This window comes from Hylobates moloch, unplaced genomic scaffold (genome assembly GCF_009828535.3).
Source record: "Hylobates moloch isolate HMO894 unplaced genomic scaffold, HMol_V3 SCAFFOLD_10, whole genome shotgun sequence".
NCBI lineage: Eukaryota > Metazoa > Chordata > Mammalia > Primates > Hylobatidae > Hylobates > Hylobates moloch.
The window spans coordinates 45,246,095-45,262,779 of NW_026652285.1; the positions used below are offsets into that span (position 1 = coordinate 45,246,095).

Below are 16,685 nucleotides of genomic sequence, written 5' to 3' on the forward strand. Positions count from 1 at the left end.
CTTGGCCTCCCAAAGTGTTGGGATTACAGGCATGAGCCACTGTACCCGGCCTATTTAATATAAATTTTATGTGACACAGGTGCCTTCATAAGGAAGTGAAGATCCAAAGAAACAGGTAAACTTGGGTATTTTTATGCTAGGTTTGATGAACAGTGGAGAGTTGTAGAGAAATGTGATAGGACAAAGAGTGTGATCCAGTGGTAATAAGCTAGAGGGAACTTAGCAAGGTCTGCTCATTCAAATTCTCTCTGTGATCCTTTATCTTCAGAGATCAGGTATAGGGAGGGCACCCCTTACATGATGGTCTTATGACCTGCATTGGGGTGAGGGATAAGGGGAGGGTCAGAGTGACCTTCCTGTGTTTGATCTGAGGGTAGCGTGTCCTGACCCCATCATTATTTTCATATTGTTTATTCTTTTACTCTCTGATTAGAGTAAATTTCTAAGAATAGGGCTCTAGGGAATAGTCCTAGTCATTTTTCTTACATCAGGGCTGTCCAAGGGAGTTCTTTGTTTCTGTTTCGGGTTGTGCCAGTAACGCCCCCTCCCTCATCCCTCTTTTCTGCTTATCAGTAGAGACAGAAACTAAAAACCATGGCTTCAGGCTGCTAAAAGCCTAAAACAAAACAGAACAACAACAACAAAATAAGGCAGGTTGGACGAGCTTGTCTTACATCATACCCCTCTTGAAATATTTGAATTATTTTACTAGGTTAATTTCTTTAATTTATATAATACCTTTTCTCTGATGACTGAAAAGTTACATACCCAGAACTTTCACGCAATAGGTAAACTTCTGTTAATTGCCAGTGGGTTATTTTTTGTTCTGGGAGGTTTTTATAAAGCACATAGCCACTTCTTTTTTAATTAATAGCAGTAGATTTTGCCATTGAGAAATAAATTTGTATTTCTGGGCTTTGTCAACCACTATCAGCTGTGAATTTACTTTTCTAAATGCACAAATTAGTCTTTCTTATTACTTTTATTTTCCATTTTAGGCTGTTATCCAGAAGTTCCTCTATCTAGGTAGGTAGATGTATGTCTCTATGCTAAATATTAAATAAAACCTTTCCCTGTCTTTTTCTTGGGTATGGCTCTATGTATTTATCCTACCATATATTAAACTCTTTGTATGATAATTTGCTTTGATTCATTATTTTTTTAACATTCTGAAGCATCAAGCCCATTGGTGGCACATTATTTAAAGGTTCTATTTGAAATGCACATGACTCCCTCTAGTCATAAATTCTAAGCTGAAGAATGGAAGGCCAAAGGTGAAGAGATCTTCATGTTCAACCCCCTCGTACATTCGGTATCTGACATTCTGCCCTACCATGTTTTTGTGACAAATATATAGTAGAGTCTCACCACACGTGCTGGTGATGTACTCACATTCAATTCCATTCACTGAGAGAGGGAGAAACAGTAATGCAGAAGATTCTACACTGCCTCCCATTCTGTTCAGTAAGCCCAGGACTGAGTGAACGCAAGATGGAAAGATACATGCGTTACTTCTTGTGGAGCTGATTCTGGAGCATAAAGAGTGGTATTTCTTTCTCAGTGGGGGCAAAATGTAAACCAACCACTTCAGCTGAGAAAGGACAGCTATAGGGGGTTGATTCAACTTTATATGATTTCTGCCTCTGGTGCAGAATTCAGACCCTAATCATCAAATTAGCTATGGCATTTTCTACTGGTCATATCTTCCTGTTCAGATTATAAACAATCTGAGGGTGGGGGGAAAGCAGCTTTTAGTATTTCCTCTCCTAGAAGTATCTTTAAAAAAATCTCTCCCAATGGCAAGGAGGATACTTATTGACACAAAAGGATTTTATACATGATTCCTTGATTTTTCTTTCAGGAGATGATCGAAATATTGAGGAGGTTTATGTGGGCGGAAAGCAGGTGGTTCCGTTTTCCAGCTCAGTGTAAGACCCTCGGGCGTCTACGAAGTTCTCCTGGGATTAGCGTGGTTCTGCATCTCCCTTGTGCCCAGGTGGAGTTAGAAAGTCAAAAAATAGTACCTTGTTCTTGGGATGACTATCCCTTTCTGTGTCTAGTTACAGTATTCACTTGACAAATAGTTCGAAGGAAGTTGCACTAATTCTCAACTCTGGTTGAGAGGGTTCATAAATTTCATGAAAATGTCTCCCTTTGGAGCTGCTCAGACTTACTTTAAGCTCAAACAGAAGGGAATGCTATTACTGGTGGTGTTCCTACGATAAGACTTAAGCAAAGCCTTTATCATATTTGAAAATGTGGAAAGAAAAGATGTTCCTAAAAGGTTAGAGATTTTGAGCTAATAATTGCAAAAATTAGAAGACTGAAAATGGACCAATGAGAGTATATTTTTATGAGGGAGCAAAAGTTAGACTGAGAACAAATGTTAGAAAATCACTTCAGATTGTGTTTGAAAATTATATACCGAGCATACTAATTTAAAAAGAGAACTTGTTGAATTTTAAAACGTGTTTCTAGGTTGACCTTGTGTTTTAGAAATTTGCACTTAATGGAATTTGCATTTCAGAGATGTGTTAGTGTTGTGCTTTGCCTTCTTTGGGGATGAATGTCAGAAATTGAATGCCACATGCTTTCATAATATAGTTTTGTGCTTCAAAGTGTTTGACAGAAGTTGGGTATTAAAGATTTAAAGTCTCTTAGGAATATTATTCATGTAACTACATGGCATAAATAGTTGTATTTTTGTGTACTTTAAAATCAACTTATAACTGTGAGATGTTATTGCTTCCATTTTATTAGAAGAGAAACAAATTCCATGCTTTATGGAATTTATGTAGACTGGAGTCTTCGTGAACTGGGGCAAGTGCTGGCATCCAGGAGCCGCCAATACTAACACGACAGGTTCCATTGCCATGGCCTATTCCACCCAAACAATATGTTGTAGTTTCTGGAAATTCCATACTCAGATATCAGTCTGCTAGAACTTTAAAATGAAGGACAAATCCTGCTAAAGAAATATTGTTAAAAATCTTTAAACCCTGTGTATTGAAAGCACTCTATTTTCTAATTTTATCCAGTTTTCTGTTTAACTCCTTATAATTTTTAGGATATTAGAATTTTAGGATAATGAAGAGTATATAATGTCCTACTTAATATTTACATTAATAGGACTTAATTCTTACTAGACATCTAGGAACATTACAAAGCAAAGAATATTTTTATGCTTCCATAACCTAGAATTAAAACCAAATTATGACCTTATGATAAATCTTTAAGTATTGGTGTGAATGTTATTTAAATTCTATATTTTTCTTATTTAGTTACAAATACTATAAATGAGCAAGGAAAAGGAATAGACTTTCTTAATATATTATAACACTCATTCCTAGAGCTTAGGGGTGACTCTTTAATATTACCTTATAGTAGAAAACTTTATGTAATATAGCTAACTCCGTATTTACAGAACAAAAAACACAGTTCCCCCTCCTGTAGTATAAATTTTATTTTCACATACTTAGCTAATTTAGCAGTAATTGGCCCAGTTTTTTCCCTAATAGAAATACTTTTAGGTTTGATTATGTATACATGTCACCTAAAGAGGGAACAAAAGTTTAGTTTTATTTTTTTAATAAACAACAGAGTTTGTTTTGTGAGATAAGTAGCTTAGTAAACCCAATTTCCAGTCTTAGTCTGTATTTCCAATATTTCTAATTCCTGAGCCATGTCAAAGATGCCTTGCCAAATTTCTCCCCATTTCTCTACGGGGCTAGCAAGAATCTTCAGCTTTATCCCTCAACCCCTGCCAAAGGAACTTGATTACATGGTGCCTAACCAAATGAGTAGGCTTAGGAATTTAGATGAGATGTGTAAGATTCACTTACAGGCAGTAGCTGCTTCTAGCGTTTGCAAGATCCTACACTTTTACCTTCTTTAAGGGTGTACATTTTGATGTTGAACATCAGTTTTCATGTAGACTTAGGACTCATGTGCAGTAAATATAAATAAGTGTAGCATCAGAAGCAGTAGGAATGGCCGTATACAACCATCCTGTTAAACATTTAAATTTAGCTCTGATAGTGTGTTAATACCTGAATATCTTTCCTAGTAAAAATAGGATGTGTTGAAATGTTTATATGTACTTTGATCTCTCTGCATCACTTATAACTTATGTGTTTTATTTCTCCAAGTGCGGTGTTCCTGAATGTTATGTATGCTTTTTTTTCTGTACCACAGGCATTAGCTATACCTGGGGCCAGATTTTCTGCACTTTGAAATGTTGCCTTTGCCTAATGTAGGTTGACTTTCTGAATTGTGGAGAGGCACTTCTCCAAGCCAATCTTATTTGTCACTTTTTGTTTGAATATCTTGCTCTCTGACAGGAAAGAAACAATTCACTTACCAGCCTCCTCACCCCACCCTCCACCATTTCTTTAACGTTCCATGGTATTTTCAACAGAATACACTTTGAAAGGTAAAAACCATTTGAAAGTATTGACTATCATAAATTCACAAAATATTTTTGCAACAAAAACACAAAAGCAGGCTAATCAGCTAAGGTAAATTTCATTTTCAAATGAGAGGGAAACATGGGAAGTAAAAGATTAGGATGTGAAAGGTTGTCCTAAACAGACCAAGGAGACTGTTCCCTAATTTATTCTCTTGGCTGCTTCTCTCGTTGAATTATCAGACCCCAAGAGGAGATCTTGGAACAGCCTCCCTTCATGCCAAGGGTCTTTCTAAGTTAATGCTGCGAGCATTGAGCCCCCATTAAAACTCTTTTTTACTTCAGAAAGAATTCTACAGGTTAAAGGGAAAGAAATGGTGGGAAACTCTCCCCGTAATGCTTAGCCAACTTTAAAGTGTACCCTCCAATATCCCCATTGGCAACTGCAGCTGAGATCTTAGAGAGGAAATATTACCGGTGTGAGATCTAGCAATGCATTTTGAATCTTCACTCCCTACCAGGCTCTTCCTATTTTTAATCTTTTCACCTCAGAACTAGACATATGGAGAGCTTTAAAGGCAAGCTGGAAGGCACATTGTATCAATTCTACCTTGTGCTATACGTGGGAGAGATCCAAAATTTGGATGCTTCTGGAGACTCTTGGACATCTTTTCATTGTTGTCCATTTTTAAAGTTGATGATGATGGCTGGAAACATTCACACGCTTAAAAGCAATGGTGTGAGTTATTAACAGGTAAACTAAGAAGTATGTTATAGGCAATGACTTGAAATGGTTTTTAAATTGTATGGATTGTTAAGAATTTTTGAAATTTATTTTTTGGATGGCTTCAAGGAGATGTTAGCAATTTCAGATATACTAGCCAGTTTAGGTATGACTTTGGAAGTGCAGAAACAGAAGGATACTGTTAGAAAATCCTAACACTGGTCTCCATGCATGTGTTCACACCTGGTCTCACTGCCTTTCCTTCCCACAGCCCTGAGTGTGAAAAATTGAGAGTTGAGGAGTTGCTTTGTGGATCTTGTCCAAATTTAGTGAAATGTGGAAGTCAACCAGGCCAATGATGGAATTAAATGTAAACTCCAAGAGGGCTTTCACAGTCCACAGGGTTCAAATGACTTGGGTAACAGAAGTTATTCTTAGCTTACCTGTGACAGTGATTTACCTGTCCATTTCCAACCCAAAAGCCTGTCAGAAAGCATTCTTTAGAGAAAACCACTTTACATTTGTTGTTAAACTCCTGATCGCTACTCTTAAGAATATACATGTATGTATTCATAGGAACATTTTTTCTCAATATTTGTATGATTCGCTTACTGTTATTGTGCTGAGTGAGCTCCTATGTGCTTCAGACAAAAATAAATGAGACTTTGTGTTTACGTTATTTTTTGTTGTGAGTTCTCTCTGTTTGGTTTTGTTGTGAATTCTATCAATCTGCTGGAAGAGGAATTGATTTTACAAGGTTTTTCTTCTTTTAGCATGAATTTAAAAAAAAGAATAGAATACTTAGCTGTGAGCCAACATGTATCTAACATCCTATGATAGTCACTATACATAGCTTTTAAAAATTAAGCTCGAATGTTCAGCCTTTTAGAAGCAGATTGCTATTGCTTTTGATTTCAGCATAGTGTATATTTTATATATTTTAAGACATTACCCAGAGTGAGTAATGCACTTTATATGAAGAATCAGTTCACACAGACATATGTGCATGTGTATTTAAAACAAAAGTTTCACAGAAAAATACTTTCTCTATTTGTGATGCCCTGGGCTATTTTCTATACTATTTTATTCTATGTCATTTTATTTTATTCTCTACTTTTTTATGGTGCTGATGATTCCCCAGTTGGTTTCTTGAGCTTCTAAGGAATCACCTGCAATTCAGAAGCAATATTCCAGTATCTTTTGATCTACGTTTGAATCTAAGCTTGGTCATTGCCTTGCTGGGTGGCAGACATGTTACTTTAAGCCTCCATGGATCCATTTCTAACTCTGTAATATGGAGCTAACATGTCATGAAGATTAAATAAAAGGATACATAGACAGCACTTAAGCTAGCAGCTGGAACACAGTGAGTGCTCACTATCTGGTAGCTATTATCCTAAAAATTAATATAGACCAAATAAAAATAGAAATAATTTTATAAATATTTTTATCAGTATATATTTTAGAATCTAAATCAAGTGATATTATGGACCCTCCTTTACATAGAAACACTTTGCATCTAATTTTTTCAACAGTATTATATATTCATTTTTTTATTTGTAATATGAAGCATAAAGAGAGTAGTAGATTAGGTCTATAAATTCATCCCAATGTCTGAGCAGCTTGCAGAACAAGTCTTTGGATTGCACTGGTGACCCAGCCCATCCCCCCTTTCTCTCTTGTAGCTCTCAGAATAACTGTAGAATGTGCTGGAAATGGAACATTCTCAAATAAGGAGGAAGTGGCCAGATCAGACTGGGCTGTGTCCCCATCCCTCCTGAAACAGGATCTTATGGTGCTCTAGCCCAGGACGTCAAGTATCCCCTAGGTATAAAACCCAGGGTGGAGCATGCTTTGAAGGTCCCTCAGCTACATGCAGACTAGACTGCATGTAGCTCACTCTGTCTGCCCTGGGAAACTATCCTGAGCCTTGACAGACTTGCCATGAATCTTAAGCTTTTATTGTCCCTTGCTGCCTATCTGTGAGGAATAAAGTTGCTTCACTTACTTTGCTGTGTGATTGTTCTGTCTCACCAGACTCATGCAAGAGGTAGAAACTGCAGTCCCAAGATGCAGTGGGCATGATGAAACTGCTTCCCACAACTTACTAAGCACTTTTTTTTCTCCTAAAGATCAATTTAGTGTAAAATATCCAGAAAAGTAATTTCACACGCTTAATTTAGCAATAATGTATGTCCAGTTTGCACATTGTGGACACTGGGTATTACAACAGATAATATGTAAACATGCAAATTATTGCATGGTACTAAATTCAGGATTTAAATTTAAAAAAAGATTTGGATATAAGATAAATACCTCCCAGTAGCAAAACAGGACTTGTGTTATGGTGTTCTAAGACTCCATGAAGAGGCCACTTAGCGTCACAGGTAACGCTCACCAATGGCAGCAGGTGTTTTGTTTTAATCTTATTTTAAAACGGGACAAAAGGGAGATGTTCTCTGTCTTTGATAGGACAGCATTTTAAAGTGTAATTAATTTTTTAAGCTAATTCAGACTTATCACTTTTATCTCCAGCCCTGCCCTAACCTACTACCACATTGTAAGACTACATTGCATTTATCATACTTAAAAAATTGTTCATGCTTCTGTAATAGTTGAATCTAAATTTTGGAGCAGGAGTATAGATAGAGAGCTAAAAGCATTTTCTCTATAACAAAAACTTTGTTGGGAAATTCTTCAATGGTAACTAAATAAATGTTTTCTCCCCAGTACAAAATGCAATTAAAAAAGAAAAAAAACAGATCACACAGAATTTCATAGTCCACTTGGGCCCTCCTCTATTGCCTGGCTTCTGTAGAGAGCAAGCAAACATTTGTTCCCTGTCTGTAGAAGGAGAACCCAAAGTCATAAGTAGTCAAATCAAACTGCAGAAATAACGGCCCTGGAAGACGGTTATTTGGTCAGATGACATCCACTTGCTTGAAAACTGAACTTGTAGCTTCACTGTGAAATTAACTTCTGTCCTTTTAGTCTGGGCCAGTCTCCAGATCAGACTTTTGGTTAAATACTGTCAAATAAAACCCATAAATGAATAACCCAAGCAAGAATTCTGTGTGTGTGTGTGTGTTTCAAAGTTCTAAATTTGCTGTCCTGGAACACTTGAGAGACTTCAAATGGCCTTGGTGATTTTTGTTTTTGTTTTTCTTCCACAAAAGTTGGTTTCGTCCACACCTGAGTTAAGGAACAAGTGAAGGATGGCTTTGTGTTTTAAAGCACTTTGAAAACCTTGACTGAAGCACAGAAACAGATAAAGGCAAGAAAGGCTTAATTTATCAAAGTATTGCAGAACAGATGAGCCCTCAAATTGGAGCTTTGCCCAGGAAGGTTATCCAGGAAATAATTCAGTGTTAGACAGCATCTTTTATTGAATAGTACTGCTCCCTACAGAGCAGGGCTAACTCATAGGCAGTGCAACTAAAGTTGACAACATATGGGTTCTTGGCAACTGTATTTATACTCACTTAAACCCACTTTCAATTACATGCAAATTAAGGGGTGGGTGAATGCAAATTGAGGGGCAGTTTGTTTAGGATTTTCTAGCAAAGGGGTGGTAACTTCCAGGTCATCGTCATAGCTTTTGTAAATTGTCATGGTGCTGGTGGGAGTGTCTTATGCTAATGAGCAATGAGGGCATCTATGGATTGCTTTGGTAGCTATCTGCTGGTTCCTACCAGTTTCTTCACTTTATCCTGTGTAGACCAGATCCTGTTTTGGTCAGCAAGGTTGTGACCAGAAAACAAGTCCTGCCTGTCTCCTACCTCAAAAGGATGCTCAAAAGGATAAATTAAGGGGCTCAGAAATACAAGTGCACACACTTCTTTCAATTCATAAACTTTCTTAGTGGAACTATGAAAGATGAATTGGCAACCTATGTATTTTGGACTAATTTATATAACCACAACAAACCCTCCAGCATCATAAACGTGTCCTGGCATAATGCAATGGCATGCTATCCATCTTGTAAAATCTCATAGTAGTGACTCAGAAATGTGGGGGTAAAAGAGAAGCTATGGAGTTTAGGTTGTTTGTTTATTTATTGAAGCTGGGTAATAGGCTTTTTATGTCATCCAGGACAATTTTGCAATCTCTTATGGGTGTATTATTTATTGTAACTTATGGGTGAAACTCATGATGAGACTCATACAAAATCTTCACATTCCCTAGAAAATTATTGCCCTGACTAAATAAGAAGTCAGTATAAATGCATATAAAATATTCATTTAATGTTGTTTGTAGTACTGTAGACCATTTAACATGGCATAATTTAATCCAAAAGAAATTATAATTAATCAGTCAGTTTGCTCTGAAGTATACTTGGCTGTTCTCTTATGCTTTTTATGTCTTTGTAAATTTCATACTTAAAAAAGGTTAATTAGTTGGTTTTTTGAAAGATTTAAAAATGGTTAATTAGTTGGTTTTTTGAAAGATAGAAATCTGTACATGCAGAAAGCATAAAATAATGGCCTAGTAAGTCATATTTAATTTACTAATCATGAAATTGTAAATTTTAATCAACATTCATTTAAGCAACATTTCATCAAATGCATAATAAATACCAGGTACGGGTCAGTTCTGAGTGTTAAAAATAACATTCATCTCTTTGAAGAACTCACAGTCTGGGATGGTAGGTGAGAGGAAATACATAGACAATATGTTATGTTTATGACAGATGTATAGAGAGCTAAGGGTGTTTAAGGGGGAAACTGGGTTCTGTTGGGTATATAGTCCACAGGGATTACAGAGGGCTAAGTATGGTGGTGAATCTTTCACAGAAGTGACATCTAAGCTTGGAAGAATAGGAATTTATTTTCCATGTGAAAACTCAAAAAGGTATGTCGAGCAGAGCATTCAGCATGAGCAATAGCAGCTCATCATAAAGACGACTTCTGGAAAAGTAAGATAAGAATGAAGTGGATGAATCTAGTCTTTGTAAGAATCACCACGGGTGTTGGTTCAAAATGAAGGTTTCCAGGCCCTTGTCCATATACATTCTGATTCAGTAGGTTTGTCCTGGGGCCCAAGAATTTGTATTACCAACAAATACCTTGGTATGGTCAGGGAGTGGGTGTAGTGAGGAGAGCCATCCTGGGTATGACAAGGACCAGGTGTAATCAGGTGTGTAAGCTAATGAAGAGAAGGCACCAGGCTCACTGAGTGCAGAAACTGTGGGTCTCATGTAGATTGGTGGTTTTCCTATTCTTTGGAAGGTAACTTTTTGTTGTTGTTGCCCAGGCTGATCTTGATATCCTGGTCTGAGGTGATCCTCCCATCTCAGCCTTCTAAAGTGCTAGGATTACAGGCGTGAGCTACTGCGCCCAGCCAATTGGAGGCCTTGCCCCAGCAGGTGGGGAAGGAAATGCCAGCCAAGTTCCCACCACTTGCAGAAACCTGAGAGGGTGAACCCTACCCATCAACACCCGGAGACCTTTTCTTGACTCTGGGACCCGCGACAGACAGAGTAGCCCCTGCACGGGTGACTCCCTGATTCCCACGAGGCCCCAGGGCTGCCGTGGCTCCTGCTGCTCCACATATTGTGGGGCACCTTGATAGCCGAGGTTGGCTTAAGTTACCTCCAGCTTTGTTTCTGTCACCTGCAAATCAAAGAGCCCAGCCTAAAACCCTCTGTAGCCTTCTTATTTCCCCCATGGTGAGTAAATTCTTTAGAGATAGGATATAAACTTTGAAATGACCATTTTCTTTTTAAATGAATGATAAACCATTGTTCCTTCATTAAGGATGTGGCCACTCTCTACCATCCCGCAAGCCTGGCCAGAGACGCCATCCTCCACTTCCACTGGGCACCTGGAGCCTGAACCCGGAATCTTCCAAGACTCCAGATCAGCCTCTGCTGACAGTTCTCTTGTAAAGATACTGAGGATGGGATTACAGGTGGTGGCTCATGCCTGTAATACCAACACTTTGGGAGGCTGAGGCGGGTGGATCACTTGAGCTCATGAGTTCAAGACCAGCCTAGGCAACATGGCAAAACTCTGTCTCTACAAAAAATACAAAATAATACAAAAATAAGCTGGATGTGGTGGTGTGCACCTGTAGTCCCAGCTACTCAGGAGGCTGAGGTGGGAGGATGGCTTGAGCCTGAGAGGTGAAGGTTGCAGTGAGCCGAGATTACACCACTGCACTCCAGCCTGGGTGACAGAGCCAGACCTAGTCTCAAAAAAAAAAAAAAGATACTGAGGATGAGTCAGTCATGACAGAATCCCTGTGAAATACTAAGAGAAGGAGATGTTGTTTAATGAAATAAATGGAGGCCAGGTATGGTGGCTCATGCCTATAATCCTGGCAGCTTGGGAGGCTGAGGTGGGAAGATCACTTGAGGCCAGGAGTTTGAGACCAGCCTGGGCAACATAATGAGACCCTTATCTCTACAAAAAAATAAAAAATTTAGCTGGGCATGGTGGCGCACGCTTGTAGTCTCAGCTGCTTGGGAGGCTGAGGTGTGAGGATCACTTGGGCCTGAGAGGTTGAAGCTGCAGTGAGCTGTGATCATGCCACTGCACTCCAGCCTGGGCAACAGAGCAAGACCCAGCCTCAAAAAGAAAAAAAAGAGAAAATAGAAGAAAAGAAATAAATGGTGGTATATTCGGTCAAAAATGACATTTTTTCTCTGCAGAGGCAGTCACACTTCTGAAGATGACTTCGTGGACTGGAGACCAACTGCAGGGCACCCTTAGGAGCCATGAGCTGGACAGGACAGGGCAACGCAACATGATGTAAAAAGTCTAGGCCATGAAGTTACCACTGGGAGAGAGTCTTCCCCTGATTCAGGAATACATGGATTGGAATGGGGCAGCTGGCCCCAAAGAAAATCTGTGAAATGTTAAGACATTGCTAATTCTGTTATTGAAATCCAGATTCAACCTGCAGGTAGAAGCACAGTATTTTGGGGGGAAAAATTCTTAATTCTAAAACATGTCTGATCCAAGGGTTTCAGATAAGTATTGTGAATTTGTACTACCCCAATTTTACAATTGGGTCAACTGAGGCTCAGAGAGGTTAAGCCACTGCAAAACTAGTACATGAGAGAGCTAAGGTTCGTTCAGACTCCATGCTCCTTTGGCATGACACTAGCTCCAAGAGGATTATTAATGAGCTAGACACTGGCATTTGGATTCAGGACCCAAATAAGCTGAGAGAGTTTGCTGGAGTCACTGGACACATATGATATTTGAATTCAGGGGCCAAGGTTCCCATTTGCCTGTGGCTGTTTGGAGCCACCAATGGGCCAGATGAGAAAGCAGATTCAAACTGCAGGTAGAAGCAGGAGAAATGGAAGAGACTTCAAGGCCCCAGAGAAAAACAGAAGCTGGGTTGGCCTCTTAATAACATTTTTTTTTTTTGCCTTCATTTAAGGCTCTCAAAGCCCTGGGTCTCATAAGATTTATTTTATTAAATAATTATTCTAGCTACTTGGGAAGCTCAGGCAGGAGAATCACTTGAACCCGGGAGGCAGAGGTTGCCGTGAGCCAAGATTGCGCCACTGCACTGCAGCCTGGCGACAGGGCAAGAAAAAAAAAAAAAAAATAAAAATTCTTCTTCTTCTTTCTCTTCTTTTCTCTCTTCTTCTTCTTCCTTCTTCTTCTTCTTCTTCTTCCTTCTTCTTCCTTCTTCTTCTTCTTTCTCCTTCTTCTTTCTCCTTCTTCTTTCTCCTTCTTTCTCCTTCTCCTCCTTCTCCTTCTCCTTCTCCTGCTTCTCCTTCTTTTCTTCTTCTTCCTCTTCCTTCTACTTCTCCTTCCTTCCCTCCCCCTCCCCCCTCTCTCCTCCTCCTCCTTCTTCCTCCTCCTCCTCCCACCTCTTCCTCTTCCTTCTCCTCCTCCTTCTTTTTGCTAATCATACAACCCTTGACTAAAGATCTACTTGCCATTAAAACTGAATTTTGTTATTCCCTATGACCATAGCAAACAGGCAACTGATTTCTTGAAGCAGATGGGAATGAAGGTGGGGTCTTTTGCCACTATGCAACACGACAAGTTTGAGTTATAATTCTTCAGTGAAGAGGTAAAACAAAACCCTGTTACTACAATCAGTTGGTCTGACTATCCAATTAGTACTTTTTATGTTTCTACTTAACACTTGTGAAATAACCATCTGTCTTTAAATAATTGCCACCTCCTGCCCACCTCTCAGCTACATGCCAATAGTAGCTGAATGTCCCTTTACAGTTTATGAGAGGACAGGATGAGTGACTCATGCCGCTGGACTCTGCAGTCCGTGATAGGATGGTATCACTTCCTCTGAGATATGACATCTCAGCTAGGTGCAGCCCCCACACTGGGAAGGACCAGAATTTCCTGCCTTCCTCTCCTACCTTTCTGGACTGGGCTAAAACTTGTTCTATTATCCAAAGCCAAATTGATTGGATAAGATTCTTCCCACAATGACAAACTATTGACTAGATTTGTTTTCTACATTTTTTCCTCAATGGTTACTCAAAATTCTTTTAACCCTTCAATCTCAGCCAGGTTTCACATTGGTATTCACATGTGAAACCAATCCTGTATGAGGTACCAGTGCCAAATCCTCAGTGTCATGCCTAAACAAAGACATTTCCATTTTTACAAAGTATTCTCGGAGATGCAAAGTCACAACTTGAAGAAATGAATGATGGGATTTCAGGTATGATTTAGAAAAAGCACTGACTTTCCAACTTATTAAACTTTCCTCAAACTAATCTGCAACTTTTCTGTCTCCATAACTAGTAGTTCTGTGGCCTTTCTGAAACTGCTCAATTCTAATGAGTTCTAAAGCAGAAAATAAGGTATGACTACTTGTTTTTCTTTTCTCATTTTTATTTTCATAGCATTTGAGAGTACAAATATAGTTGAGAATCATCTGGCCAGGCGCGGTGGCTCACGCCTGTAATCCCAGCACTTTGGGAGGCCTAGGTGGGCAGATCACGAGGTCAGGAGATCGAGACCATCCTGGCTAACACGGTGAAACCCCCTCTCTACTAAAAATATAAAAAAATTAGCTGGGCGTGGTGGCAGGCGCCTGTAGTCCCAGCTACTTGGGAGGCTGAGGCAGGAGAATGGTGTGAACCCAGGAGGCAGAACTTGCAGTGAGCCGAGATCATGCCGCTACACTCCAGCCTGGGCGACAGAGCGAGACTCCATCTCAAAAAAAAGAGAATCATCCTTAAATATTTAGTTCAAGGTTCAACACTGTAACTGGAAACTCACTATTGTATACTTCAGCACTATTTAAAATAGCAAAAAACAAAAAAGAGAAATAACCTTGGTGCCCAGCAATAGGGGATTGGAAAATACATTGTGATATAGTCAAAGAATAGAATCCCATTTAACATCGAAAAGAAAAACATCTGTTTACTTAATAAATAGATTTGGGACAATCAGGTTATCTTCTGGCAAGAAAAATTTGGACTCCTTTTCTCATACGTCACACTAGAATAAATATAATTCAAACTAATTCTAATTCAATCTGAGTTAATCAAAGCTTCAGGTATAAAATATGAAATCATAATGATGCTAAAAAGAAAACAAGGGGGGAATCCTTTTTCTACTCTCATATGAGGAAGGCAAGACTCAAAACTCACATGCCATAAAAGATAGATCGATATAGTTGACTACGCCAACACTTGATATATTGATAAATTTGGCTATACAAACAAAAAAAATTTTGCATGACAAAAGTCAACACAGTGACAGTAGCTGGAGTGGGGAATGATCTTGTGAACTTTGAGACCACTGTGATGACCTTGGCTCTTACTCCAGGAGATGAGAGTTGTTGGAAGCTTTGAGCAGATGTGATATGACTTAAATGTTAACAGGATCTGTGACTGCAGTGTGCAGAATAGACTACGGGGTGTGTGAGGAGATGATGGTGCTTAGCCCACTGCAGTGGCAGTGGAGGTGGAAGGAAGTGGTTGGATTCTGGGTGCCGTCAGGCACTGCTCCTGGCCATGCACCATTTTCTCTCATCCTCACTGCCACCCTGTGAGGTAGGTCCTTTATCCTATAGGGGAGGAAAGATTTTTTCCTCTACCCTCCTAGGTTCCATAGCTGGGTCAATAAGATAGACTTACATCCAGCAGATCAATGGGAGAAAAAGTATACATGATTATTAATTTTTTTTTTTTTTTGAGACAAGGTCTGATTCTATCACCCAGGCTGGTGTACAGTGGCGCAATCTTAACTCACTGCAATCTCCGCCTCCCAGTGGCATAATCTCGACTCACTGAAACCTCCACAAACCATCCTCCCACCTCAGCCTCCCAAGTAGATGGGACTACAAGAACATGCCACCATGCCTGGCTCATTTTTGTATTTTCTTGTAGAGATGGGGTTTCGCCATGTTGCCCAGGCTGGTCTCAAACTTGTGAGCTCAAGCGATCTGTCTGCCTCTGCCCTCTAAAGTGCTGGGATTATAGGCATGAGCCACTGCGCCTGGCCATAATTATTGATTTTTATTATTAGGTGTGTGGGGGCCTCACAGGAAACATGTGAATACCCCCAAATGTGCTGAGATTGGAGAGTGTATACACTCTTTTAATAGGAGATGAGGAGGAGAGATGTCAGCCACTTAAGGGAGACTAAATGATTTTTAGGAAAGATGAATGGCTCTTGGAAGAATAAATGGGAGCTATGATAATGCAGGGAAGAAAAGATGTCTTTTTTTATCTCTTGCTAGGTTCATGGCTGAGGCCCCTATAACAAAGGCAGATTAACAAGAGAAAAATATACAAATGTATTTAATATAAGTTTATGTGACATAGGGGCCTTCAGAAATGAAGACCCAAAGAAATAAGTAAACCTGTGTGTATTTTATGCTTGACTTGATGAAGTGGACAGTTGTGCAGAAGAAGTATAATTGGGCAAAGGAAGTATAATCTAGTGATAATAAACTGGGGGGAACTTAGCAAGGCCTGTCTGGTCAGATTCTTCTCTGTGTCCCCGTGTCTTCAGAGATAAGGACATTTCCTTTTCTCCAGGTATAAGGAGGCCACCCCTAGAATGAGAGTCTTATGACCTGCTTCAGAGGAAGGTCAGAGGATTCTTTTTTGACCTAGTTCAGGGGAGATGGGTGGGAGAAGGTCAGAGAGTAACCTTCCCGCTTCTGCTGTTTTCTCAAAAGCCAAGCGTATTAGTCAGTTTTCAGGCTGCTGATAAAGACATACCCAAGACTGGGAAGAAAAAGAGGTTTAATTGGACTTACAGTTTCACATAGCTGGGAAGGCCTCAGAATCATAGTGAGAGGTGAAAGGCACTTCTTATATGGTGGCATCAAGAGAAAATGAGGAAGAAGCAAAAGTGGAAACCCCTGATAAACCCATCTCATGAGACTTATTCACTATCACGAGAATAGCACAGGAAAGACCAGCCTCAATGATTAAATTACCTCCCCCAGGTTCCCTCCCACAACATGTGGGAATTCTAGGAGATTCAATTCGAGGTGAGATTTGGGTGGGGACACAGCCAAACCATATCATTCCGCCCTGGGCCCCTCCAAATCTCATGTCCTCACATTTCGAAACCTATTATGCCTTCCCAACAGTCCCGC

General features: G+C 39.5%; 1 protein-coding gene across 4 annotated transcripts in view; it reads left to right on the plus strand.

Moving 5' to 3' along the window:
- GDA (guanine deaminase) overlaps nucleotides 1-5,808 on the plus strand; it is a 101,534-nt gene extending 95,726 nt beyond the window's left edge. For 3 of the 4 annotated variants that reach the window (XM_032164287.2, XM_032164288.2, XM_058445863.1), the window contains 2 exons: nucleotides 999-1,026; nucleotides 1,862-5,808. In XM_032164287.2, coding sequence (XP_032020178.1) covers nucleotides 999-1,026; nucleotides 1,862-1,932 — 99 coding nt within the window. In that variant the 3' untranslated portion in view covers nucleotides 1,933-5,808. The remainder of the gene's footprint in view (nucleotides 1-998; nucleotides 1,027-1,861) is intronic. The other variant, XM_032164289.2, reaches the window with a different exon arrangement.
- The last annotated feature ends 10,877 nt before the right edge of the window (nucleotides 5,809-16,685 follow it).